This window comes from Notechis scutatus, chromosome 10, assembly GCF_049901735.1.
Source record: "Notechis scutatus isolate UNSWTSFEM ecotype Mainland chromosome 10, rNotScu1.2, whole genome shotgun sequence".
Classification (NCBI taxonomy): domain Eukaryota; kingdom Metazoa; phylum Chordata; class Lepidosauria; order Squamata; family Elapidae; genus Notechis; species Notechis scutatus.
Genome location: NC_142018.1, coordinates 22,755,731 through 22,781,584, shown reverse-complemented (window position 1 = coordinate 22,781,584; position 25,854 = coordinate 22,755,731). Strand labels below are relative to the sequence as shown.

General features: G+C 53.5%; 3 protein-coding genes across 7 annotated transcripts; all 3 read right to left on the bottom strand.

Annotated features, from left to right (window-relative positions):
* Positions 1-1,017: 1,017 nt before the first annotated feature.
* Positions 1,018-5,657, bottom strand: LOC113423073 (BTB/POZ domain-containing protein KCTD12-like). Its single transcript, XM_026684314.2, has 2 exons — positions 5,016-5,657; positions 1,018-2,916 (listed from the first exon to the last, which is right to left on the bottom strand). Exon 2 carries the CDS (start codon positions 2,902-2,904, stop codon positions 2,023-2,025), a length of 882 nt encoding a protein of 293 aa, XP_026540099.1. The 5' UTR covers positions 2,905-2,916; positions 5,016-5,657; the 3' UTR covers positions 1,018-2,022.
* Positions 5,658-7,683: 2,026 nt separating this feature from the next.
* Positions 7,684-9,433, bottom strand: LOC113423085 (centrin-2-like). Of its 4 annotated transcripts, none has more exons than XM_026684326.2 (6): positions 9,359-9,433; positions 9,112-9,267; positions 8,904-9,032; positions 8,603-8,740; positions 8,414-8,500; positions 7,684-8,096 (listed from the first exon to the last, which is right to left on the bottom strand). In XM_026684326.2, the coding sequence occupies exons 1-5, from the start codon at positions 9,359-9,361 to the stop codon at positions 8,414-8,416; spliced, it is 513 nt and encodes a 170-aa protein (XP_026540111.1). In that variant the 5' UTR covers positions 9,362-9,433; the 3' UTR covers positions 7,684-8,096. The 4 variants fall into 4 exon arrangements, with proteins under 4 accessions (XP_026540111.1, XP_087828437.1, XP_087828439.1 ...); XM_087972311.1 differs by having other exon boundaries at positions 7,684-8,026; positions 8,418-8,500; positions 9,359-9,399; XM_087972313.1 differs by lacking the exon at positions 8,603-8,740 and having other exon boundaries at positions 7,684-8,026; positions 8,418-8,500; positions 9,359-9,411.
* Positions 9,434-9,489: 56 nt separating this feature from the next.
* Positions 9,490-25,679, bottom strand: OGT (O-linked N-acetylglucosamine (GlcNAc) transferase). 2 transcript variants are annotated; one of them, XM_026684301.2, is made up of 22 exons: positions 25,289-25,679; positions 22,662-22,842; positions 21,510-21,753; positions 20,781-20,849; positions 17,804-17,920; positions 16,962-17,041; positions 16,629-16,824; positions 16,358-16,498; positions 15,757-15,857; positions 15,503-15,656; positions 15,316-15,417; positions 15,050-15,229; positions 14,767-14,925; positions 14,248-14,337; positions 13,732-13,857; positions 13,071-13,241; positions 12,278-12,394; positions 11,936-12,103; positions 11,686-11,838; positions 11,320-11,572; positions 11,113-11,236; positions 9,490-10,939 (listed from the first exon to the last, which is right to left on the bottom strand). In XM_026684301.2, the coding sequence occupies exons 1-22, from the start codon at positions 25,323-25,325 to the stop codon at positions 10,765-10,767; spliced, it is 3,138 nt and encodes a 1,045-aa protein (XP_026540086.1). In that variant the 5' UTR covers positions 25,326-25,679; the 3' UTR covers positions 9,490-10,764. The 2 variants fall into 2 exon arrangements, with proteins under 2 accessions (XP_026540086.1, XP_026540087.1); XM_026684302.2 differs by having other exon boundaries at positions 22,662-22,812; positions 25,289-25,661.
* Between the last annotated feature and the right edge of the window lie 175 nt (positions 25,680-25,854).

The following is a 25,854-nucleotide window of genomic DNA, read 5'->3' as shown; positions in this document are numbered from 1 at the left end:
TCAGTCAGGAGAGGCTGGCTAAGGGCACCAGTTTCCGTTCTACCACCCCCACAAATCTTTGTTCCCCCCCCAGCAGCTGTCTTGAGAGCGGGGGGGGGGGGCGGCCAGGCCAAGGAGATGTCTGGGCAAAAGATTTATCCCAACTGAGGCTCCGCCTTCCTGCTGTCAAGGGCGCAGAGGCTTCAGGAAAGGGAGACTCGGGATTCCTCTCCCTGAAAGGGGGATAAGGTTGCGCTTGCTGCTAGGAAAAGCGAGGAGAGAGACCCCCTATGAACGTGGAGGGCAGAGAGTTCAGGACAGGTTTGCAAGCCCCCCCCCCCCCCAACCCCCCACGGCCAACCATGGGCTCAAGAAAGGGCAGCCCCCTCCCACCTCCACTGCTGCAGCTTTTGTTGCGCAAAAAGAGCAAACGTCTTGGGTGGACCAAACCGGGAGAGGCGGCGTGTGTGTGTGTGTGTGTGTGTGTGTGTGTGTGTGTGTGTGCCTTGTTTCTCATGGCCTGGCATTTTTGCACAGCAGAGCTGGGGTTAATGTCGTCTTCCTTGCAGCAGGAATACTGAATGTGCATCATCTCATGTGAGTGTGTGAGTTGCACGAAATGTGCCCTTGCAGCTGCCTTGTTACCCCACCCACCCACCCACCCCCGTCCTCTACATGTGATGGTCCCCAACTCTTGCGCTTTCTGATCCTGGGACCTGGCCATCCCTTCCGAGCCAGGGAGCTTGAGAAGGAGATCTCAGAATGGGGGGCTCCCCCTGTCCCCAGCAGAGGTGGAGCCGCCCCCTGAGGTTCTGGCCCTTCTCCTCAAGGTGAGCTACCAGCTTTCCACTGACCTCAGGGAGAGAGAGAGAGAGTGAAGGGCTCTTGGTTGACCTCTGCAGACCAAGGCTTGGGCCATTCCAGAGGCAACACTTTGAGCATTTCCATGGTGGGAGGAAGGACAGGCACTCCTCACCTGCTGCCTGCTGCCACCAGCATCCTATCCCACTGATCTGTTAGGAAGGAGACAGGCGCCAAGATATTTTGTTCCTTTATTAGGTGTGGCCCCTGAACCTGCCACAGGAGCAACCCAGCTCAAAATACACTGTGAAGAGCTTGGCTGGCCTCCACCTAGGACAACGCTCACCTGTAGACTTCCCCTCCCCACCTCTGTAACTCAAACAGCTGTGGGGGAGGGAGGAGGACACTCAAGGGCAGCCTTTAAGCACCTGGGGCTTCTGCTGGTACCCACCTGAGATGGCCTTTCTTCCAGCTAGGAGCAAGACGCTCCTCTGAAGGTCAGGCTTTCTGCAACCCTAACATGGCCCCTTAATGTGGGGCTCTGCCAGACAACCCCACTCTCCCCCCACCAGGTTGGTGAATATGCCCTGCTTGTACGCTGGGCGAGGGGCATCCACCCTGCACCCCCTCCCCACCCCCTCCTTCTTTCTAACAGAAAGTTTAGGTGGCACTTTAGAAAGTGAGCGAGGCTTCTGCCCCCGGGACCCCTGGCACCTCCTCAAACTGGGCACTGAGGTCGCAGTCACCCCCACTTCAATCAAGGGAAATGGGTATATTTAGCCATGTCAGGTGGGCATATGAGGCAAGGGGTTTTAGTGCTTTTGCTCTGCTGCCCTGGTACCCAAGCTGCTCAGAGGAGTGACGGGGAAGGCGCTGGTGGCAGGGCGCCTGGCAAGGGCATCCAGTCAGGTCACTCCGAACTTACTTCATTGCAAGGCTACCAAGTGCCCCTGCGAGGCCCGCAATGAAGCCCCCCACCCCCGGTCTTTACTTGGCAGGAACCAGCCTTGCTGCACAATCCTGCAGGGGCCCCAGCCCCCCCCCCCCAGCCATACCGAGTCCATGCTCCGGGAGGGGCTGTGGTGGGGCAGAAGGGTTGGCATCCCTCAGCAGCTGCTGGGTTCAGGCTGGACACGTGGAGGGAAGAGACTCAATGTCAGAGGGCACTGAATGAAACCGGCATCAGCAGAGCATGGAGGGTCACCGGCTTTGGCGCTTTGCTTTTGCTGGGGCCCGAGGATCTCACTCGCGGTGGAAAACGTACTCCGTGTACGAGGTCCAGATCTTGTCGTCCGTCTGTTCATGGGCAAAGGCGCACGTCCCAGTGGAGTTGCAGGCCACCATGTTGAAGCCGGCATCGGCCAGCCGGTCAAAGGCCTGCTCCAGGAAGGTGAACTTGAGGTAGTACCTGGAGGTGTAGCGCTCAGGGGGCCGGTCAGGGTCCCTGCTCTCGTTGAGGGTCTCCCCAAAGACCTCCTTCGCCAGGGAGGTCTTCCCACACACCATGATTCTCGCCACCCGCCGGAACTTGGCGTCCGTTTGGCTGTCTCTCCCCAGAGTGTAGGAGCCCCGATAGCCGATGGTGATGAAGCCGGACCGTCGGGCCTCCTGCCCCCCACCGGCTCCAGCTGTGGCGGTCAGGGAGCTGCCAGGGAGGCCGGACAAGAGCGCGCCAGCTGCCCCCAGGGTGCGGGCGGCCTCTGTGCTGGGGGAGAGCTCCTCAGGGTCGCTGGTGCAGGGCTCCTCGCCCAGGGAGTCTTGCTGGCTGATCTTGGGTGCCAGGCTCTTGGCCAGCTCGGGCAGCTTGAAGAACTCGGCCTCCCGCTGCAGGCGGCTCCGCTCAGGGAAGCGCTCGGGAAGCACCAGCTGCCGGTCCCTCAGGTAGTCCAGGATGTAGCGGAAGAGGAAGCCGTCCCGGTCGACGAAGAAGCGGCCTTTGCTATCCCGGGCCAAGGACTGGGCACTCTGCTGGCTGAAGAGCTCGCAGAGGAAGGAGCCGGGCATGCCCAGCAGGGTGCTGTGGCGGGTGAGGTAGACCTGCCCACCCACGTTCAGCTCCACGATCTCTGGGAAAGCTGAGCCCTCCCTGAGACTGGCACCACTGGTGTTGTCTGCCAAGGCCATCCTGAGGCCCCTCTGGGAGAGAAAGGGAGAAAGAAGCGCAGGGAGGTTAGGCCCTTCCTGCCCGGGTGGGGTGCTGCTCCCGGGCCTTTAGGCGGCCTGCCGCCCCAATGCGGACACCTCTCAACTCTGCAACCATCCTTTGGCTGCCACCCCTGTTGCAGAAGGAACCCCAGAAACAGACACCCACGACCGCTGAGGTGCTTGGGCAGCAATCTGACCTCTGCCCAAAACTGCCCCTGCCACGCTGGTGCCAGGTGGGAGAATGGCAATGCCCAACATGGGAGTCTTGATCAATTAAAGAAAAGAGCGAGTTGATAGAATGGGGTTTGCTGGTCAGTTTAATTTGGATACAGGTAAAAAGAGGACAAACGGCTCATTTCCAAAGAAAGGTTGCAGAACCTCTCCTCATTTATGGCAAGATCCATTTTAATCCATGCAGCATCCCATTTGAGCTCTTTGGGGACGGGGATGCCTCTCCCAGCAGAGTCCCAGAGTCCTCCAGCTGGCATTGCCCCCCACTCCCACCCCAATGCTGCAGTCCTGGGTTGAGAGTCTTTGCATTCCACTCCTGGGATCAGGGGAGAATCCCTGCAGGTGAGAGGAGGGGAGGAAAGGCAATCCCCACCTGCTGGGGGTCCCTTACAAGAGCCTGCAGGGCTGGGAGTTCATGGCAGGTGAGCAGAATCGCTCCCCCCAGCCTTCGAGCAGTTAGGCCGCCGGGTGGCTGGCCGGCCTCTAAGTCTGGCTCACGTCCATGAATCGAAGGTTTATTGGAGGAGACACCTGATGCCTCTGGGAAGAAGAGTCCTTCTCGGTCCATCAACTGAGCAGGGAACTGGGCCAGGGCTTTGGGCGCGGCCCTCCCTGCCCCCCCCCCGGGGGACCCTCCCTTGGCCTGCTGGTCACAAGACTCCCCCCCACCCTCCTGCTTTGGACAGCTCAGCCTGGAGGAGTCAGAGGACATGGGAAATAAAGGGCTGAAGGGCTTTTCTATCCCAGGTCTCCTCCTTCCTGTTTGTGCAAACACTTTTTGGCCAAAAGGTTGGAATTTCTGAGGAAAAGCGAAGGGCTGTAGTGGCCCACTGGATGCCGTTTCTTTTCTCCTGGTCCTGCACTGTCCAGGGCTCCCCAAGCCTGAGGGGGGGGGGAGGGGGAAGGATGCATGTGGCCCCCATAAAGGTATTCCCTCTGGGCCCCTTTGCTTCCCCTTTGGACTGGGCCCCACTTGGAAGCCGAAGTCGGCCAAAGGGGTGGCCTGGTCTGGCCCCTATTTCCTTCCTTGCAGGATGGGATGACCTAATCCCCCAGCACACACGGAGCGGAGCAGCCTTTGTGTTGGTTCTGGGAAGAAGAGAATGGGAGAAGGGGGGGGGGGGCGGGGGGAGGCTCGGAGCAGGGATGGGGGGTATTGATTTCCAGGCGCGCAGCTCCCTCTGGGTCAAGGACCTCGCCAAAAGCGGCCCAGCCGCCGTTGGACTCCCCTGCTGAGGCCAGGGCGCCGTTAAAAACGCGGCTTCGGAAGGAAGCAGCTGCTTCACCCACGCGCGCACACAGAAGCGGGTGAGCGGACGAGGGGCTCTGGCACACCCCGGCCTCCCGGTGACAGAGGCCCCGCTCCAGAAACCCTCGGGAGGGAAGGACGCCCTCCTTGTTCCAGAGCTCCCCCACCTCCTACACACGCGTTGCCCCATCCCGTCATTCTGACGGTCCTTCAGATGAAGCTGCCTTTTCCTGCGTGTTCGGCCCCCCGGCCGCACCTCGCCGCTGTCCACGGTCGGCAATACTGAATGTGGAGAATTCCGCGCGTGGAAACAGGCCTGCCAACGGCAAGCCGCCCCCGCTGCAAAGTTCCTCTGGAGAACACGTGTGCGCCTCGGACCTAGATGCCAGAGCCAGGCCGATGGCCGTCTGCCCCCGCTCACGCGCGGAACCGCGTTGTCCGGCCAAGGGCGCTGCCCAGCGGGCCTTCGGCTTACCCCGTCCTGCGTTCCCAAAAATCCCGGGCGCAACCTGGCGGCCGGTCAGCACCCGCCCGCCCCGCAGCCTGCCCGTCTCTCGGATGGGCCCTTTCCGCACGCACTGCGCCAGATGCGCTCCCGTCTTGCGCCCACCTTTCCAGCAGCGGCTCCGGGCGGCAAGCGCGAGGTCTCCGAGGCCAGGACGAGCCGCTCAAGCCGCAGGCGGCAGCGCCCGCCTCCGATCGTCGCGCCGCGCCGCCCCCCGCGCCAAGCACATCCAGGCGGGACGGGATCGGCGAGGAGCGGGGGTCTTGCTGGGCGGAGGCGGCTTGGCCGGCGCCGTCCTGGCCCTCTTGCGCGGAGGTTCCTCACTCTCCTCGCCGCCCCCTCGACCCGGCCGCTTTTATTCGCGGGCAGCCTCGGCAGGCCCTCCCCGGCTGGTTGACGACACGCGCCTCGCCTCCTCCCCTCCTTCCTCCGGCAGCCCAGCCCAGCCCAGCCCCAGCCGCTCTTGCCCTTCCTCGGCGGACTGGCCCGCCGTGGGTTCGGCCCCAGGGGCCCGGGAGAGAGGGGGGCGAGGACAGGCTCGAACCCGCGGAAAACCAGCGGGGGCGGGGGCGGCCAGGGGTTCCACGCGGACAGCCTCGGGCGCACCGGGCACCGAGCCGCGCCTCCGACTCGCAAGCGCAGGGCAAGGGGAGCCCGGGATCAGCCGTGCTTCGAATTCCCGAGGCGGCCGTTCGACCAGGATCCACGCAGATTGTTGACAAGCGTGGGTTGTGTGCCCAGAGCCTCGGACAAAGAGCGGCGCATGCTCTGAAATCTAGCCGCCGCCGCCACCCCCCCCACCGCCGGGTTGCGCCAGGGGCAGAGGGAGCTTCTGCTTCAGGGACATTTCGCTTTTAGCAGAAATCCCAGAATCTTCATGCTTAGTCCGGGCGTTACAATTAACCCAAAGACCGGTGTGGCTGCCCATCTCATGTGGCACAACGCGATAAAAACAAACAGCATCCACAACACAACCCACTCTCCAAAACCACACTCCCTAAAGCACAACCCCCTCCCCAATCTCTGGGCTCATCCCGGTGCTAGGGGCGGGGGCTTTCCAGTTGGTGCTCTTAGGAGCTTCCAGGCTTTGGAGCAAGGCCGCCAGCAAGGAGAGGAAGCAGCTTCCCCAAACTCTGCCAAAAGAACTGTTGCCCCTACAGCCCCCAGCTCCTGCTTTCATTGTGAAAGTGGTTTACAGAATAATTCTGCCGTTTTCATTAAAACAGTGCAGAAGCTCCAGCTCCTCATCGGGCACCCAAAGGCAGAAACTTGAGCAAAGAAAAGAGCAAAGCATCCCTCCCAATTTGGGGACTGGGCATCATGGAGAAAGCTCAGCTGCCTGCAAGGAAGATGCCTCTCTCGAGGAAAGCATTTGACGGCTGGAGGTGCAGTTGGAACCTCCCTCCCCCCCAGGCCCAGGTGGGGCACCTTGGAATCCAAGCTGCCAGGTTCTAATCTGGACAGTGGAGTCCTTGGTTCTAGCACTGATTATGTTCCCTGGTTGGGCAATGAGATGTCTGCAAGGAAACAACCAAACTTAGAAAAAACCAGGTTCAAATATTCTCTTCCATCAGAATCTGGACAGTTTTCCACACTAGGAATAAGTTCTTGCTTGGTAGAAACTTCTAGAACAGTGCAGCCTGCTCAGAAATAATCATTTATGTGACTAAAAATGCTTTTCAGCCAGGGCACCAAAGCAGTGGGTGACCTTGAACTGGAGCAGACATGTGATGGAGAAAAAGGGGGGCAGGGAGGGAAGGACAAAATAAGCCAAGGTGTACCCCTAATTGTGTATCCAAGTTTTTCAGGGAGCAGGTGGCCTGACCAGCCAGGATTTGAGGAGAGGCAAAGTCAGCTCAAGTGTCCCCAGGGCACAATGCCCACGAAGGCCAGGGGAACTAATAGACCGGGCTCCAGACACCGGTGAGGCCTGCCTGTTCCTCTTGAGCTTTCCAGCTGGGGAGATGGGCCCCCCTTGACTCTGCAGAAACAGCTTGGCTTCAGCCTCTCGCTTCTCCAGGGGACTCGGCATTAATATTTATGAAGTAATTACCGGGCTCTCCCATTCCTCTGCAGCTCCCTATGACATAATATATGCCAACCATAAGTCGAAGTGCGGTGCCAAGTTGCTCTCGGGCCCTAAAGCAGCAGCGTTGGGGTGTGATGGATCACAGGAGGCAGTGCAGATAAGGGCTGTGAAATGCCAGAGGGCTGAATTAATGGCTATCAAGTCCAACCCTCTTATTTTTACTGCTCTCGCTAACCATCAGCATGGGCTTCTGTCCCTCCCTCCGCATATGGAATGCAGAGCGAGACTGCGGCAGCCACTCGCTGGCTCGCTCACCAAGAGCCAGGCCAGGCTGGCAGGAGGGCTCCAGGTGGGGTGGCAGAACTGCAGGGAATCTGCTGCAGCAGGTGCTGGTGGGGGTCAAGAGCTCAGCCATTGGCTGGACTCCCGTGAGGTCACAGAAGATTCAAGGCTGGAGAAACACAAGCCGAGACTGATTTCTCTTTGGCTGTACGAGCCCCTCCAGCCCACCTGTGTCCCCCTGCTCCTGGGCCAACTTTGCCATGAGGGAGGAAGAGCAGCAGGAAGCTTTTAACACCAACACCACCCTGGGCCTTTTTTCCTTCCTGGGTGCTTCGGTTGCTTTTCATTCTCCCTCCGTGAGGCCAAAGGTTGGTCCTCGTTACCCAGGGCTGCTTCCACCCTTCCTGGCACCTGCACAGGTCACACTCACTGCTGCGTCTCTCAACCACCAGGGAGAAGCAATTCCAACGCAGGCAAACTTTATTTCTCCTGGCCAGGTAGGCAAGTGTTACTGGTGCACAGAGCTGCCCTTCCCCACTCGGTGGAAAATTTTGCAAACCATCGGAACAAACCGTCCCATTCAGCAGGGGAGGCAAAGCTGGCCAGGCCAACCACCCTCACCAGCTAGCCCCGCCCCCAACTCCCTGCCCCAGTTTTGTGGATGTTTTGCCGCCTCACAAAATCTCAGGCGACTTCTGGGCGTTTGATTTTTAGTGGGTTCTCTCCTGCTGAAGGAGGCTCTGCGTCTCTTCAGATCTCCAGGTGCTCCTCAGCTGTGGCTGTGCTAGTCCAACCTCTTGCCTGAGTGAAGGAGACCCAACCCGTCACATGACTGGGCAGATGTCCTGCTCTGCAGGCAGGAACTCCAAGCCCACCTGTGGGAGGGAAGAATATGCGCTTTTGACCGGTGGGGTTGCCGTGACACCTGCGGAGCTGGTCTATTGGCCGGAACAGCTTCATCGGTTCCTGCTACCCCTCCCCCCTCCCCCCTCCCCTTCAGTGAAGCAGAGAGCCAGTTGTGGTCCAGCAGGTCTGGGAAAAGGGGCTGGCTGGTCCTGAGGGCTCTGAATCCCCTCGCATTGGTTGGCTGGCTAAATGTACCTGCCACCCATCTCCCTAGCCAGGTCAAAGGGGCTGCTGGCCCTGCCGGCCCCTGTGGGGAAGCCAGGCACTCGGGCCTCCAGGGACTCGCCTAGTAATCGCGCCTCTTCATGACTTTCAGGAAGTCCTGCTCGGTCACCTCCCCGTCGCCATCCAGGTCGGCCTCCTGAATCATTTCCTGCAGGGGAGAGAGGGAGGCTGGGGGCCGGAAGACCCTCCCCGCGGGGGCAGCCGGGACTTGCAGGGCTGGCAGGGTCCCTGGGCGGGGTGGGGGAACCACCTGCAGCTCCTCATCGGTGAGCTTCTCCCCGATCTCAGCCGCGATCTGCTTGAGGTTCTTGAAGGCGATCCTGCCGCTGTCCTTGTCCACGAAGAGCTTGAAGGCCTTCAGGATGTCCTCTTTGGAATCGATCTCGGACTGCGGGTTATGGAGGGGGGCAGGAAGCTCCTTTCTCTCGCCCCGCGGAGCCTGCTGCCCGCCCCCGACCCGGCCAGGGCTTCCCACCCGACCCCTCCCGCTTCAGAAGACGGAGGTTAAAGGGAAAGCTCGGGGTGGGGGGGCTCCGGTCTGGCGGCCCTACCATCTTCTGGGCCATGACGGAGTAGAAGGCGTCGAAGCCGATCTTGCCCGCGCCCTCCTTGTCCACCTCGGCCACCACCCGGCGCAGCTCCTCCTTGGTGGGGTCGAAGCCCAGGGCGCGGATGGACACCTGGCGGGGCGGGGGAGGCGGTGAGAACGAGAAGGGGGCAGGGATCGCCCCGCCCAGCGCCCGACCCCGCCCCGCTCGCCTTCAGGTCCCGCACGTCGATGGTGCCGGTCCCGTCCGCGTCCAGCAGGTCGAAGGCCTCCCGCATCTGCTGCTTGTGGGCCGCGCTGAGCTCCAGCTTCGCGCCGAGCTTCCTCCGCGGCGAGGCCGCCGCCGCCGCTCCCTTCGCTCTATGGGCCTGGACGGGCGAGAGCCTCCATGACCACCACCGCCGCCGCCGCCCCCAGCCCCGGCCCGTCTTGCCCCAGCCGGCCCGCGGCCCGCCTCACCATCCGCAGCTCCTCGACTGGCGTTGCCAGGACGACACGCGCGGGAGGGGCAACCGCCCGTCCTGAACCTGCCCCGCCTCCCGGGACCCTCCCTCGCCGCCCCCAAAAAGAGGCAGAGACAGGCCGCACCAGTGATCTCATCTGTATTTGTCACTCATCAGGCAGCCACAAAGGCTGGTAGGCGAGCAAGCAGAGCTCCAACCGCCAACTCCTCCCCAGGAGGGGCCCTTTCCCCCCTCCACCAGGTTACTCCATCCGGGACCCTTCTGCTCCAGGCAGCCATGTCCATCTCTGTGCCCCCAACACAGGCAGGGCTTGGAGTCTCGCCTCCACCAGGACAGGTGCCGCATGGGGTGGGGGTCTCCTGGGGCTGCACGGGGAGCCCCTGCCAGCAGAAACAAAAGCCCCTCCGGAGCCACACTTAAGTGGGACTACCCCCCCAGCACCCTCATTCCTTCATTGGGCGACAAAGTGGGGAGGAGCCCTTTCTTCCAGCCTGCAGGCTCCTGGGCAGGTGGTGGGCAGCAGAAAGCACCCTGGACTGGAGGCAGACCCCGAGGGTCAGGGTCATACTTACCTGCATCTCTGCTGGAGTCAAGAGGGGCTTCATTGAGCAAGGGAGCCTCCCAGGCAGGCCAAGAGGCCGGAGCCCAGCCAGAGCAGAGCTCTGTGTTCCAAGCCTGGGCTACGGAGGAGGAGGAGGAGGAGGCCTTGCCTGCCACTCCATACATTATTATTTTTCCTGAAGGGTCGAATAAGCATTTGGCACCACATTGGGCTTCCCTCACGCATTTCGGGGAGGAGGGGGTCACGTTTTAAGTTCAATTGATCTTTGCTACAGAGGAGAAGGCTGCCGTTCTGATGAGGCTCTAAAAAAAGCCCCCATCGGAGGAGACCTTATGAAGGAGGCTGATGTTGGCTCAAGGTGGTTTATAAAACCCATAAAAAGGCTTCACCAGCAGAGAGATTCTCAGGGAGGAGGAGCAACTCAAGGTAGCTGGAAACCTTGTCAGACCCACCCGTGTACCAACAGGGACACCCGGAAACCAATCTTTAAAAAAAGCTCCCGTTCCAATCCACGAAGGACCATCTAACAACTTCTAGGAAAACGGAATCAGTCCATGGAAGGGCAGCTGCCTGGCTGTCCCACACCCTTCCCCCTCGCAAAGTCCAGCCCGGAGACGCACACCGGGGCCCGGCAGAGCTGAGCTGAGCGGCAAACGCTTCGGCCAGGACAGGCAGCCCCTCCCCTTCCATCATGCAGGAGGTAAGTCCGGCTGTGCTCTCCAGGTCCCACCCTACATCCATCCTTTCTGCCGGGAGGTCCAGGCCGAGGAAGCAGAGGCCAGGGGGGGGCCCTCTGCTCAGGAGCCTCCCGACAGCTTCCACACACCGGCGGCGGCGGCTTAGGCAGATTCGCCACTCTCCAGGGAATTGATGATGTGCTCCGGCTTGTTGCCAGCTGCACACTGCTCCCACATCTGGAGATAAAGCCGCTCCAACTCCACTGTGTACTGCTTGGTGTTGAACAGGGGGCTGGAGATTCTCTGCTTCCAGACCTTGCCACGAATCTTCTTCAGGCTGCAGGGGCAGAACAAGCTGCCAGTGGTTAGAAGCCCCCTCAGAAACTCACCCCCTCTCATGTTCCGACTGCTGGGCCCAGGCGTTGCTCCTCCGGGCCCCTTTGGCAGAGGGGCCTGCGCTTCCAGGACTGAACCCACGCCAGCCTTCCCACCCCTGGGAAACACACTTACTATTCTAGATCCGTCCCCAGTTTCACCGCAACGTCTTCGTACTCCTGCCGACTCTTTGCGATGAGTTCAGGGCAGCCCAGGCAAGTCAGCTGGGAGGCTGCCACCCGGGAGGCCAGCGTCTCTCCTGGAAGCAAAAGGCCCACAGCTGCTCAGCCACAGGCCGCTTTCCTGACAGGCTGAGAGAGGGGCCCCCTCCCTGCCCCTCACCTGGCATCGTGACCATGGGAGTCCCAGCCCAGAGCACATCCATCCCTGTGGTGTGGCCGTTGCAAAGGGGAGTGTCGAGGCAGACATCGGCCAGCTGGCCCCTCCTCACGTGCTCCTCTTTGGGAGCCACAGGGGAGAAGATGATGCGGTTCTGGGGCAGGCCCATGTTCTGAGCATACTGCTGGACGTTGGGCTCCCCCACGGCTGGGAATCGCAGCAGCCACAAAACACTGTTAGGGACTCGCTTCAGGATCTAAAGGCAGGGAAGGCAAAATGAGAGGCTTTAGGCACAGGCAACGTAGCCTCCACCCTCAAGTCCACGTTTTAAGAAAGGACCCAGAGAGACCACCCCCCAATTATACTCACATTAGCCCACATTTGCAGAGTGGCTGGGTCAATCTTATAAAGCTGATTGAAGTTACAGTAGACCACGGAGTCTTCCGGCAGCCCATACTGGGACCGAGTGGTGACAATGATGGTGCGTGGAACCTCCTCACCGGTTGCCGCTTTGTTGTTGATCTAAACGGAAGAATCCACACAGGGTGGCGGTTGAGCCAGCGGGCCTCCTGCCTGCAGGCCTCCCTCCAGAATCCCCAACAGGAGGCAAGACACCCACCTGGGTAGTTGCTAATCCATTGCTAATGTTGAATCCGTTTATGGTTATCTGAATTTGCCCACGGTTTATCATATCAATCACAGCTTCCGCAATCGTGTTCATGGGGATGACAGGCATGCTGAGACCAGCACTGCTGTCTACGTTGTCTCCTCCATCGGGACATTTCATCTAGAAGCCAAGAGAAGCCAACCCCGTTTATTTGTCTTCAGGAGGAGGAAGCAGCCAAGCCTAACCTCTAACCAGCCCTACTTCCTATCCCTTTCCCCTTCTTCCCTCGATAGGTTAAGCCTTTTCATTTCCCCATTTGCAACCTTCTACAAAATGGCTCATGCGTGAACTCACCTTTACTATTTTCACATCAGGCAGGCTGTCCAGGAAGGCCTTTAGATCAATGCCATTCAGAACAATTCGGTTATCATAAATATGCCCATTCGATTTAAAGTCAATAACTGCTTTTTTCTGAAAGAAAAGAAATGAAATGTGTCATGCCCCTGGTGGAGACTGACTCTGAGGGAGAGGAGGAACAGCCGACAGGGAGTGGAAGTGTGGCTCCAGGGGCTGGGGAAGGGCAGAGGCCATCTGGGCAGTCAGAGGACCCAGGCGCATCCCCTCTCCATCCTAGGGCACGCAGGGAGGAGAGGACAAGAGAGAGACATGGTCTACTTGGGAGGAGGGGGCCTTGATCCTCTTCATGGGCTGCAGCTGTGACAACTGGATAAGAGGATGGACATGCGTATGGGAGAGTGCTGGAAACAAAGCGTGGCAATATCTCTAGTTTACGGTTCCTCTCTGAGTTTGGCATCCTTCCCAGTGTGTGCTCTGATATTTGTGGATATCTTCCAGCCCTTATCTTGCCTGGTTTGTGTTGTTTTTTACTCTTTATAATTTAAGGACATTTCCTCCTCCTTGTAACTGCTTGTGTGGGAGTTTTTTTGTCTCCAGTCAAGGATATTTGGAGCTTGGAAGCAAAGTGAAGGGAAAAAAGGGGCTTCATCTGTTTTTTGTGACTGTGTTTATTTTGTATCCCACCCTGGGTCATTACAAAATGCTTTGAGAAGGCTGGAATTGAGGCTTCTGTTAACTTCAGAGAAACAAGCTGGCCAACTCTAGCCTTGCTTGATGAAACCCATGGTACCTTCAGGTGTGGGAACATGTTTGCATGATCTCCAATGAAAAACGTATTGGGCATGTAAGCCAGCTTCTCGGAGTACTGCTCAGCGACTTCAATGGGTGAAGTTTCTCTATCTGTGATGATGTAATCCATGAATAAGGCGCCGCTCGTCCCTGGGTAGCCCAGCCACATAGCCTAGAAGTGAAGATAAAATGGGTCACACACAACCCCAACAGCGTCCTGAAAACACTTACGGTTTATATTCACAAAACAGCAATGATCACAACCAGCCATGAAAACTCGTTCAGAAAATTTCAGGAGACAACATAGAGCTGATGTATATATTTAGTGGATAACTAAGAACACAAGTTAAAAACAAAAACAAAACCCTGCTTAAATAGTCTTAAATATGCTGGATAAATTGTCTCTGTAATCTCTGTATGGCAAGCAAGATTATCTAAAGACAGCCTACTTGTAACATGAAATTTGGGCCATTCCCCTGTGACCCAATGTCAAAGCAGGACAAACAGTTTTTATTATGCATTGTTACCCCTTTGCAAAACAGCCTGGACAAAATTTGCCCACCACTCATACAAATCGAAATCCGAAGGAAGTAGAAGGTAATTTTCACAGAAAGAAGCCCAATATCATCTTTGACCAGAAGCATCTGAAGCCATTGCGTTACCTGGATTGGCGCTGGCCTGAGGGCAAACAGTTCATTCCGGGCTCCCTTGGTGTAGCCGTTCATGTTAATGAGGATATGTATGCCATCCTGGTGGATACGATCAGCGGCTTTCCCATTGCACGGAACCTACGGAGCCAAAATTAAAGCACACTGCTAAGCCATCTTCCTGCTTGGCTTAAGGATGGCAACCCACATTTATGGACTGAGGTATCAGGGCAACATCTGACTTTGTTTTCCAAAAATAGATTTTGCTACAACTTCTAAATCTCCAAGCATAAACACGGACCAATTATTCTGAATGCCAAAGTCTGGACTTTAATTGCCACTGTTGTTAACTAGCAGAACACATGATTTGTCCTTCAGATTGTGCTGCTCAACACTGGAACTAAAGTCATTTCCCTCTCCAGCTGAAGACAACGCCCTGCCACCTTTACCACAAACCCGTGCTAGTCTATGAAGCTTCCCATGCTCAGGTGCCCACACGCAGAGCTTCTATATCCTGGGAATCGCTCTTACCTGAGATAAATCAATGAAATGATTTGCTTCAGCCATCACTTTTACTCGGAAGTTTGTGCCATCGTCAGGGCTCAGCGCGTAGCAAAACACCTAGAAAGGAGCAACACCGCAATGCTTGGGACTCGGGATCCCAGAGGCCACGTTCCACAGCACGTGATCAAATCAAATCAAAGTCAAATCAACCTTTATTGTCAGAGTACAACATGTGTACAATGTGAGATTGGCTGAGTCTTCCTTCATGCACCCCACCCACCCAACACAAGTCACAGCGAAGACAAAAAAGAAAAATCCCATACCCAGTGAATCCTACTAACACACTACCTTATTGCACCACGTCAACTTATTGCACAATGCGGCGGCCCCACAAGTCTATTCTACTATGTTGACATGAAGTTATTTTTTGACAGCTCCTGGAAGAGGGCTGCATTTATAAAGGGCGCAACCCACCACTGCAGCTTCCAGGTCAGGACATCCTATCCGAGTCAAGCAAGGTGCCAACTTCCTTGAAAGGCCCCTTACCTCAAATTTGTCCGGGTTGTGCATGCCTGGGATTGACTGCATGAGGTGCGACGTGGGGTGATTCCCAAAGTCAGAGCTGACGTAACCCACACGCAGCCGGCCTTCACTGGCCTTCAACTCCTTAGGGTGTTCATATGGGGGCTTGTGAAGCACATTGATCTGGCAAGGAGAAAAAAAAAATAGCAGCTATTTACAGTGCATTAAAAAGGGACCCCTCGCCTCCTTCCAAGCCTGTGTCTTCTAAAGGAGTGGATGCTGGGAAGGGTCTGAGCGGTGAACCCACCTTGTCCAGACAGAGGTTTCCATGTCGCTCCGCAATAGCCTTTCGGAAGTTATGAGACAATGGGTAGAGCATGCTGTGATGAGGGTGGACAGAAGGGAGCCGATTCTTCTCCAGCTGATCAGCAACTATGGTGACCAGCTTCTTCATTCGTTCATCATAATCGGTCCAGTCACAAACAATCTTAAAAAGAAAAAGCAGCTGTCTGTGCACCTTGCAGATACAGAAAAGCTGCCCAATTTTCCAAAAATGCAACGGAGTCTCCTTACCTGCAAACAGTGGGCCAAATTGCAATAGGCATCCGGGAAGTCGGGTTTCAGTTTCAGAGCAGTGCGATATGAAGCAATGGCCTCCGGGATGTTCCCTGAATCCTGGAAGCAGAGGAAGAGGCGCTAAGTGAGGACAGCGGCTGGCTACCGCGGCCACCAGTCCTGACCGGGACCAGACCAGGCCTACCTTGTGGATGGAAGCCAGGTTGCTGTGGGCATCGGCAAAGGCAGGGTTTATCTGGATGGCCCGTGTGTAGCACTGCAGAGCGCCCTGGACATCCTGCATCTCCTTTAAGGTGTTCCCCATGTTGGAGTAGGCATCGGCAAATGTGGGGCTGATTCTAAATCACAGAAAAGGCGGAGTGGGTTGTGAGGAAGACACCGTTCATAGCAGAAGAATCCTGGTCGATTCCCAGCCATTCCAAAAGTTTAAAGCCTTACCTGATAGCTTCCTTATAATGCATGAGTGCCTCCTGCAGCTTTCCCTGCTGCTGAAGAACACTTGCCAAATTGGAATGGGCGGCTGCAAATTCTGGGAAAACCTGCAGGAAAAAAGATGGCCTTAGTTCTTCCAAGAAAGTCCCACTGTCTCTAGGATCCAAATCACTTTTGCATCATTTTAATTTAAAAAGTATTGAAAAGTAATTTATGTATACTGAGTGACATACCCCACGTCTTCCTGGAGTTGCCCAGCACCAATGTGTGCTGTTAATTGGTCATCCCACTCTCTGCTTGACTCACCAAGTTATACTCCCCCCCCACAGCCCTTCCCTCCTCTCTCTCCTGCTCTTTCTGCATTAACTGGCCAGGGAGAGGAGAGGGACTGTTAATCTCCCAGCAGAGGCCCCGTAGAAACAGAAGCAAAATGTCATCCTTTCCAAGAGATATACAAGATTGTAGATAATAACCTCCCTCCTTTCCCAAGCTGACATTCTTAGCCTTTATTTCTACAATTCATTGCTACCAAATAAAAGGAAAGTGGGCCAGGCTTCTAGGTGCAAGTCTGAGGCTGAACGTCATGGATAATGATTGACAAGCTGACCTCAAGAGCTTTACGGTAGAGGCGAACAGCCTCCTCGATATTTCCTTGTTCCCGCTTGATGTTTGCCAGGTTATTGAGGGAATCTGCATGAGTGGGACACAGGCGAAGGGCTGTATTGTAACATTCCTCTGCTTCAGCAACCTGTTGACACAGATTACACTAAATTCAGAATTTTAAAAAAGAGAGAAGGACCACACTCCTTTCAAAATTGGAGCCAAAGCTTCTACGATGCAACCAGGCCCACCCTGGCCAGTGAGAAACAGTGTCTTACGCTGCCTTTCTCCTTAAGGGCATTGGCCAGGTTGCAGTAAGCATCGGGGAAATGTGGCTGCAGCTCAATGGCACGCTTGTAGGTGTCTATGGCCAGGTCGATCAGCCCCTGTTCATAATAGACACAGGCCAGGTTGCCGTGCACAACTGCATGGTTTGGACTCAGGCTCAGGGCTCTCAGGTAGGCCGCAACAGCTCTAGAATGAGAGAGGTTGCAAATCAAGCCAATGGTCCTCGGGCAACATTGCACAAAAGGCTGCCTTGGCCCACCCCCCTCTCCAGGGGGAGAGCAAGACAAGCCCTAGCCTGGGGAGGATGGGTTTTGTTGAATTACCTGTCAAATATCCGGGCTTCCTTCAAGACATTCCCCAGATTGATGTAAGCATCCAAGAAGTTTGGGTCAAGGGTCACAGCCTTAGAAAATTGACAACAACCATAAGAGGCCTGCTTTAGACCAGCTGATTCTGCTTCCTACTGAAGCAAAGGCAACCCTGAAATCACATTTGAAGGCCGCGTCCCTGGGAAGTCTCTCTCATCTCCTCTCTCTCTCTCTCTCTCTCGCTTACCCACTTACATGACTACATACACAGGTATAGGAAAGTAAAGATATGCAGTGGATGAAATCCAAAGTTAGTAAGCTAAACATGGCACCTCCTTAAGGAAGCTCCATCTTCCCTGGGCTTGTACAGTTGCGTGGAATCTCTGGTTAAGGGTCACTGAGAGGTGCCCAAACAAATGGCTATCATGTGAGCCCAGGAAAAGATGCACGTTTTTCAAGGACGTTGACAACACATATGCTCACTCCTTGGGACAGTATGTCCCGAGACACAAGCTCACGTCAAAGAGGTTGGGAATAAGGTTTGTCCTATAGTACGTTTTACACGAAACAACAAGAGGACTTACACAGCCACCATCCATTTCTATTGTGACTATCACACTGCAGGCCTCCCCTCCTCTTCATGATCATCCTTCCCAAAGCTTGGAAGTAATAAAAATCCAGGAGTTCCAAAAGCCATTTTCCTTCCCCATCGCTTCTAATAAGGCATCAGTTTTGAGGCACACAGACCACGTAAAAAAGGCACCAAGCCACACCCTGCTTTTGTCCCAGGTAGCCAGGCTCTACTCCGCGCGTTGTGTTTTGAAAATGGAATGTTAACACTCCCAAACAGTTATTACCTTTTCAAAGTGATGAATGGCAAGCCAGATTTCTCCTTGAGCATTGAACACACAGCCAAGGTTACTCCAGGCAACTGCAAAATTGGGTTGCGTTTCAATTGCCTTCAAATAACAGGCCTTGGAAGGGTTAAAGGTAGATACAAGGGAAGGGAATAATTGCACAGAGAAAATTGAGAAAAACATCGTTAGTATACCTTCTCCAACCCGCCAAAAGTGATCCTGCAGTATAGGCTTGCTTGCGCCAAAACTAAAGGGTTGTAAACAGCTGGCTGATCCTGCGCTGGCGCAAACCAAAACCCGAGGGCAAACCCACCATCCTCAGTTAGACTGATCTGCACATCACAACCCTTACTCAGCCCAGGAAATTCCCAGTCCCCCCTCCCTCCCTGCAGGGTCACCGCATCCCTGTGAAATCCAAAGCAAGATCAACTGCCGAAGCAACTTTTAACACTGTGGCTTGGAAAGCAAGCGGAGTAGAAGGTATCCAAAGCAGCTGGATGATGCTTGGCCAGGCCTTTCCAAAGGAGCCTCCAGAAAGAGGCAGCACACGCAACAGGTGCCTTGAAGGGGACAGCCCACTCTCTACTCCAGCCAGGCTCTGCCCTGATCCTGCCTTTCTCCACATCTCAGCGCCGCCTTCAGCTTCCAAAACCTCAAATACCAGGTTTGCCCAAAGGTTCAGGTCCCTGCAATGCAAGCGCAAGACGCCGCAAGCGCTCCCTAACAGCGCGCCGTTGCGCTATCGCTGCAAACTGCACTGTGTAGAACGGCCCCGGAGACTGTGAACGGCCAGCCAGACTGATTCATCTACCAGAGCGGCCTCTGTGAAAACTGTTGAGTGTTCAATTTATGTCTGAAATCTGAATGCAGTTGCAAAGCCAATTGTATCGAAAATCCTACAGCACAGGGTTCGGGAAGCCACGCAGTTAGAGATGAATCATATCTGATCAACCATTCACAAGGGCGCAATCGCACGCAAGGCGCATTTCCGCTGCGCAGCCTATGCGCTACTGCAGGATCACAGCGCATCATCATCAGAAGAGCAGAACGCTGCAATCCAAACAAAGAAGAAAAAGGAAAAAAATGAACAACCAGGGAGAGTTAGAAGCTTTAACTAGAGTAACTCCAATTTTTTTTTTTTACATCTTTAATTTACTTTTACAATATATCTTTGAAAGAATTGTGGCTAGGACTATAAAATATTCTCTAACATTACTTGTTGTACATTAAATACTTAAACTGTTTCTGAAGCCACAAGACAGAAGATTCAGGCATGGAGGCAAATGGTTTTGCTGTGGCAGTTACAAACCCGTTACCATATTTCTCATGTGAGTTTTCGGTGCGTTCCTTGCTGGAAGAGGAGGAGGAGGAGTGTGTCTGCCCTAGATCCAGGCCTCGAGCTCCCTTCAGCGAGGCACCTTACGCATGGCATAGGAGGTTTCACCCACCTGAAACCTTCTAAATACAATATCAATGGTGAAAAACCAAAAACAAGAGAGAAAATAAAACAAGATCATTAGTAAAAAGTTCAACAAAGCAATTGAAAATCTCTGGATATGTCTAATACAAGGGTTCAGGACAGTTTTCTGTAACATGGGAGACATGCAGATGGGAAGGGGTTAATTGGGGAAACTGCAAACAGCAGGGCATTTGGAAGAAAGGCTCTGAAATTTCCACAAAACTTACATTTTACTTGAAATAGCAAATATTCTTGCTGGTTTGATCTTATAAATGCACTGACACCCAAAGAAATACATTGCAATTTATTTCAAGTATATATGTATTATCTTCACGTCTTTTCGTTATCTTGCCCTTTTTTAGTGGAATTCTCACGGAAACAAGAGTCACACTTTCAAACTAGGTGTCTCCAAGCTCTGAAATAAAGAGGTCAGCAACCTAAGGCAGGCGCAGTGTCTTGGCCTATACCAGTCACACTAAAAGCTGCAGTGAAGTGCAGTTCACGTTAGCTGTCCGCCCGGCAGGCTGCGCATGGCTAGTCTTCTCAAAAAGACACTTCGCTCCCACCAGCCTGTTTTCCAGGGCAGCTACACGGCCCAGCTTGCAGGGCCCAACTGCCAGCCCTTTGGGCAAGCCAAATCCCCTCCCCCACCCAGAGGCACAGCAGCCAGCCAGACAGCTACACTCTCCGTACACTCCACTTGGTAGCATGCGCGCGGGGCTTGAAGCGAAGGACTGCCGCGGAGGTCCTTCTAGTTCCTCCACACTCCTCACCCCTGCTGCGCAAATGCGTAAGGTGGCTTGTAACAAGACAATTCCCGGTTGTTCTTTTCCTTTTTTTTTTTTGCATTCTAAGTTCTTGTCATGCCAAGAGCCTCAAAACCCATTCAAATTCTTGGTTGGAAACCAGACTGCTAGAAGCCACCTTTCCACTTAATGTAGCAAGTTTTTCTTTGATCAGGTCATTTTCCAAGCAAACCAACACCTTTATTCAACATTTGGGAAAAAGAATTGATTCCAAGAACCCAACTGCAACAATGCTGTTTGCTAGCCTTTCTTCCATGAACCATGTGGGGGCAGGGGGAGGGGAAGGGTTAAAGAATCTCTTTAATGCCATATTCATAGGGTAACATTTGATAAGGTTCTTCTACACTTACAAGCCACAAAGGACTTTAGAAGAGCATTCACAGGAAGCACGGACTAAGTCACTGGCTTGGCATCAGCAGGCAAGCCTCAGTTTGGGACCCATGTTATTTCCAGATCAGAGAGTAGTGGCGCCCCTGCCAGTCACTTCACCATAATGGATAGTCTAGTTCTGCAGCAAGACTCAGTGTTCAATTTCTCGCCTTAAAGCAAGGGTTAACACGGGCATGCCATATCTTGCCCTGCCACTACTCTGGGGCAATTCAGAGCCTTCAGCTTTCAGCCACATCTTGGGACTCTTGGAGGTCAGCGGAGAATGGAAGACTTGGTGCAAGCGTTCACATTGTTCAAAAGACTGATTCTACAGAACACCTACCTTGGCTTCTTCCAAGCGACCCAGGGCTTTGAGCAGATTCCCCAGGTCACTACGCACACAGTACAAGTCCTGAAAAGCAAATGGGTTCTGTCACCACCAGCACAGCTGATCCAGATCAACAGATCAGAAATGGAAAATAAGACTACTGCAATAAAAAAAAACTAATCAATTAAGTTTCTAGGGTACTTTTAATAATCTTCTGTAAAGGGGAGGGCTTTAAAGTTGTAAAGTTGGAATCATAAAGCAAGTCTGCAAACAACACATCTCTATAAAATCATCCTGCTGAATAACAGACCTTCATATAGCTTTCACCACACAGCTTATGCACTACGTGCTGGAATTTACTGGGAACTGAGAAAATACTGGGAACCGTACTTGTAAGTATGGGAAGAGTGGGAGAGATGCCTAAATTAATGGGTGGCACCTGTCCTTGCAGAAGATGGAAACAAGCTGCCTAAGCAAGCAGCAATGCAGGATAGTGACAGAAACTCATCCGAATACCAATTTTCCCAACAGGATGGATAGGAGCTGTTACCCTAGGGCTTCTTAAGGGCACCACACTGGGAATGCTGGTTCACACAACGGTCAACGGTCCACCCAGAGAAGCCTTAAGGGCACTATTGTCACCCCATAGCAATAAAGGGCTTTTAGGTGCAACCTTGAAGGGCCTTTCCAAACTTCTTTTGGAGAAAAAAGCTGTTCCGAGAGATCGGCACCATCTCTACTCACAGGGTTGTACTGCAGGGCAGAAACGTAGGCCTGCACTGCCCCTTCCATGTCTCCTGCAGCTACCAAAGCAGCAGCGAGGTTAATGTATCCATCAATGAAGTCTGGCTTGAGGCGAAGAGCGTGCCGGTAGTGTTCGATGGCCTCCTGCAGCTGCCCACGTTCCTTGTACACATTTCCCAGATTGGAGTAAGCTTCTGCCAACAAGGGATTCTGCTTGATCGCCAAAGTGCTGAAGTGAGCAGACCTGGAGAAGACAAAGTAAAGGTTTAAGGTGCCTTTATCAAAGTAGCAATTATTCACTGGATCTTGACAGTTTAAGAACTATCACCAGAATCCAAGTTCAACATTTGGGAAGGTCATTTTAATTGTGGATAAAAAAATGCCTGCAACGAACTGCCACTCATTAGAGCACCTCTGCCCGTTTTTTTTTGAGCCAATCGGGTAGCTGTGACAGGCTGCATACATTCACTTCTTCCACGGAAGCCAATTTTAATCTTATTGCTTCCAGTGAGCGCTGGAGATGGGCAGAGAAGCTGGGTTTCCACTTAGAGCATCCTGCTAAGAGAACAATGAGCAAAAGCTACCTTAATCTAGAGCACATTATCTTGTCTCCTCCTCAACAATTACTGCAGTAGCAGCAGCAGCAATCATAATCTCGGCCTGAAGAACCAGGGACTGCTGATACATGGATGTATCTTTTGTTATGTTTTGCATAACAAATACCAAAAAAATTAATAAGACAAACACAGAAAACTTCTGTCACACAAATGGTATTTTTCAGAACAATGAGACCTCTTCACACACACACACACACACACAAAAGCTGATGTGCCATCTAACATGATGCACTTTTTAATACTGTATTGTTTTGGGATTCCTGAGAAGCGGCTGGTTCAGAAACATTCTTTCAGTTCAACACTTCTTGTTGTTTCCCAAGTTCTGTCATGTTACCAGAAACTTTAGTTGAGAATAGGATGTTCTTGCAATGGGGCTTCCTGCTTATTTAGTATATTCAGAAATGTTCCATCAAATTTAAACAATGCAGAAAACTTTTAGTTGAGTGGAGAGCATCAGAGTGCCATCCCAGTGCCCAGAGCCTGTCTTTCCAAGCAGCACCCTAAGCAATGAGCAGAAAGGCACCAGCTTCCTTACCTGTCCAGTCTGCGGCACTGGAAGTGAATGGAAGAGAGCAGTAAGAGCACCCCCGTGTTGTCAGGTTCTTGGCGCCAAAGTTGCATGCAGTGCCTCTCGGCTGCTTCAAAATCTCCTGCTTGATACTCCCGGTGAGCCAACTCCGCTAACCCTTGGAAGGAAAGCATACGTTTCGTTGGTTCTGAAGAATCACCAAAACATTCGGGGTGGGGGGAGGAAAACAAAAAGTTAGAAAATGGATAAACAATGAATAATAAAAATGGATAAACAATGGTATACAAATTAAAGATGAAATGCCAACATCTAAGGGGTATTTGATGATTAAAGACAGAGACATATGACTTCCTAATTTAATGGTGAATGATGGTAATTGTCAAGTTTCAAAGAAGTCAATTTTTTTTCTTGACTAATTACTTGCCCTCCCCCAATTTTAGCATCTTCAGCTTTACCTCAGCCGTGACCCAGACTATCTGTTTTAGGCTCCGTGGCAATCTTTCAGAGACACACTTTTTTTAAACAGGCCAATGTTAGGAATATACCACCATTCAACACAAGTCTTAATGTTAAAATCAAAATGTTCCAGGTAAGAAAATAAAAACATGATTCCATGCAATGAAATGATCGCATACAGTAGGTATTGTTATCTGTCAAATAAACTTAACATTGCTGAGAAGACCTCCAAGACTTTGTTCAGAGAAAGCTATAGACCATTGGTTTTCCTGTGTTCATCGTCTGTTGTCAGCTCCAGAGCAATATTTTCTCCCCAATAAAATCATGAAAGGGGAGATCATGAAACTCAACATTTGCTGGACTAGGAATCAGATTTTTCTAATACCCTTGAAAATTAAAACACTGAATGAAACAATGCCTAAAATTAATTCAAGTCAAATAAACTGTTATGGATTAAAATGAATTATTTATCACAAACTACAGTATTACAAATAGTAAATAAGCCAACTAGTAGTTTGATGAGAAGCTGAACTCAAAGATGTTATCTTCAGAGAAGAAAAGGAAGATTTGCACCAGCTTTGCAAAAAGCCTCATAAAAACTTGCACAACACTTCTCTGTAATATTCCATCAAGATGGTAAATAAGGAAATAAGTCACGGAATCAGAATGCCCACACTTAAAAATAAAGCAATTTCAACAGCATTAATATCTTTATTTTTTTAAAAAACAACAACACTTTTTTTAAAAAAAGCTGATTATCATAAACCTCAAGGGACTAGAAGCTGCCTAATACTGGGGCCCACAGAGAAATTGTACAGCAGAGACCAATTCTTTTCCTTTTAGCTGTTTTTCATCTGAACAATTTGTAACCTTCCCAAAGTGATTTATTCCTCTACCACCTAGCATATAAATCATATCTGTAAAAGGCAGGTAAAAGTCATTTGCCCAAAATGTATTCAATAGCAAGAATTTCTTGGATAATTTTGAACTGTCTTCAACTCTTTAGCCACTTGAGAACCACCTCATACTATTATGTAATACAGCAGTAAGATTCTATTCATTAAAAATTCATCCAGAACCCTAGGAGGAAAACATCCATAGCATTTCATTTGCCTACAATAGTGAAATAGGAACTCAATACCAGCACCTCAAACACAAGGGTTATTCTTTATCCCCTTGCTATGCAAGCTAAATAAAACAAGTGTTATCAGAAAAAAAGATTATCATCTGTGGGGGCGGGGGGGGGGCGGGGGGGAGAGAGCCACACCGCAAAGTGACGCTAATCTTTATACATGAATTAGGACATTTCCTTTACATTGTAGTTATGCTATTTGAAACGATCAAGCATGAAAAATTATACAGTATTCCATCACGTTCATTTGTGTGCACTATATTCCTACATGAATTTGTTTTGTAAGAAGCCAAACTTGCCCGAGAGCTTGCACGTCCCCTTATCTACGAGCCACATGTGGGCCCTAAGGAGGTCCCAGCCCCCGGGCCATACAGCCGCCGCCCTGGATAGGCAGCCCTGGGGCCATTGGGAACGAGAAGGGGGAGCCCCCGCGAGGACTCGCAGTTGACCGTCCTCTGGGAAGAAGAAAGCTTCTCCGACCGCCACTAAGGCACAGCCACCATTTTCTTGGGAAGGGAGCCCCAAAGGCACTTTTAGCTGCCCAGAGGCTGCCGGGGGCCGCTCCGGGGCGGCCGCAGAGCCAGAGGAAGCGCTCCTCCCGTCCAGCGCCGGGAAAACACCGCACGAACCAACTGCGCATGTGCACCCGGGGTCCCGCACCTGCCCCCTCCGCGAGGCCCATCAGCGAAGCCCCCCGCTTTGGAAAAGCCGGCGGCCCATCATCCCCGTCCTTCCGCGAGGCCATTGTCTGCGGCCAGGAGGTTTTCCTTGCTGCTGCTGCCCGAAGAGCCCCCACGTGCTCCTGCCGCACCTCGGGAAAAACGCCCGGGGTTGTCCCCCGGCCGAAGCATTCCCCTCACGCCGCCTCTGCTCCAGGCTCGGCGTTCCGGGCCTCTCGGCACCCCCGCAGTTCTCGGGGCAAGGACCCACCCCGGCGCTCGTCGCCCCCCGCCTGGGCAGAGGCCTCCTCGGAACCGCCGCTGGCGCTGCGGAGCCCAGTCGACGCCCCAAGCCCGCGAATGGCGGGAGGCGCGGGGACAGGTACCTGTGCTGTCGGCCACGTTCCCCACGGATGCCGCCATGGCTCCGGCAACCGCCTCGCTGGCAATCGGCCCCGCTCCCTGCCGGTTCCCTCGCGCCTCCTCAGCCTGCGGCTCCCGAAATGGCGGCGGCGGCGGCGCGCAAGGAGACGACGCCTGAGGCAAGCGCCTCGCCGGATCTTCTTTCGCCTCCCCACGAAATAGCCCCTGGACTTCGGAGTGGGCGTGGGGGGGCAATGTCGTTCCCTCCCGCAAGGGCGAGATTTATGGGGAGCGCGCTGCGGGATCCGCGGCCTCCTGGCCCTCGCTCTTCCGACGGGCCCAAGTAGAAACGTAGTTCTCACGGAACCGTCTCCGTACTCCTCCGCCGGACGCTTCAATGCGCAGGGCGCATGCGCCTTAGCTGGTCGCCGAGCATTTCCCCCCTCCTTTACGAGGGGCGGGGTATCGGCAGACGGGAAGGAAAAGGGCGGGAATTCGACACAGCGAGGGGGAAGGGCGCCGCAAGAGGGCGGGGCTCTACCTCCCCACCCCTCAAATGGAGCGCAAAATGGCTGCTGCCTCTCCTCGA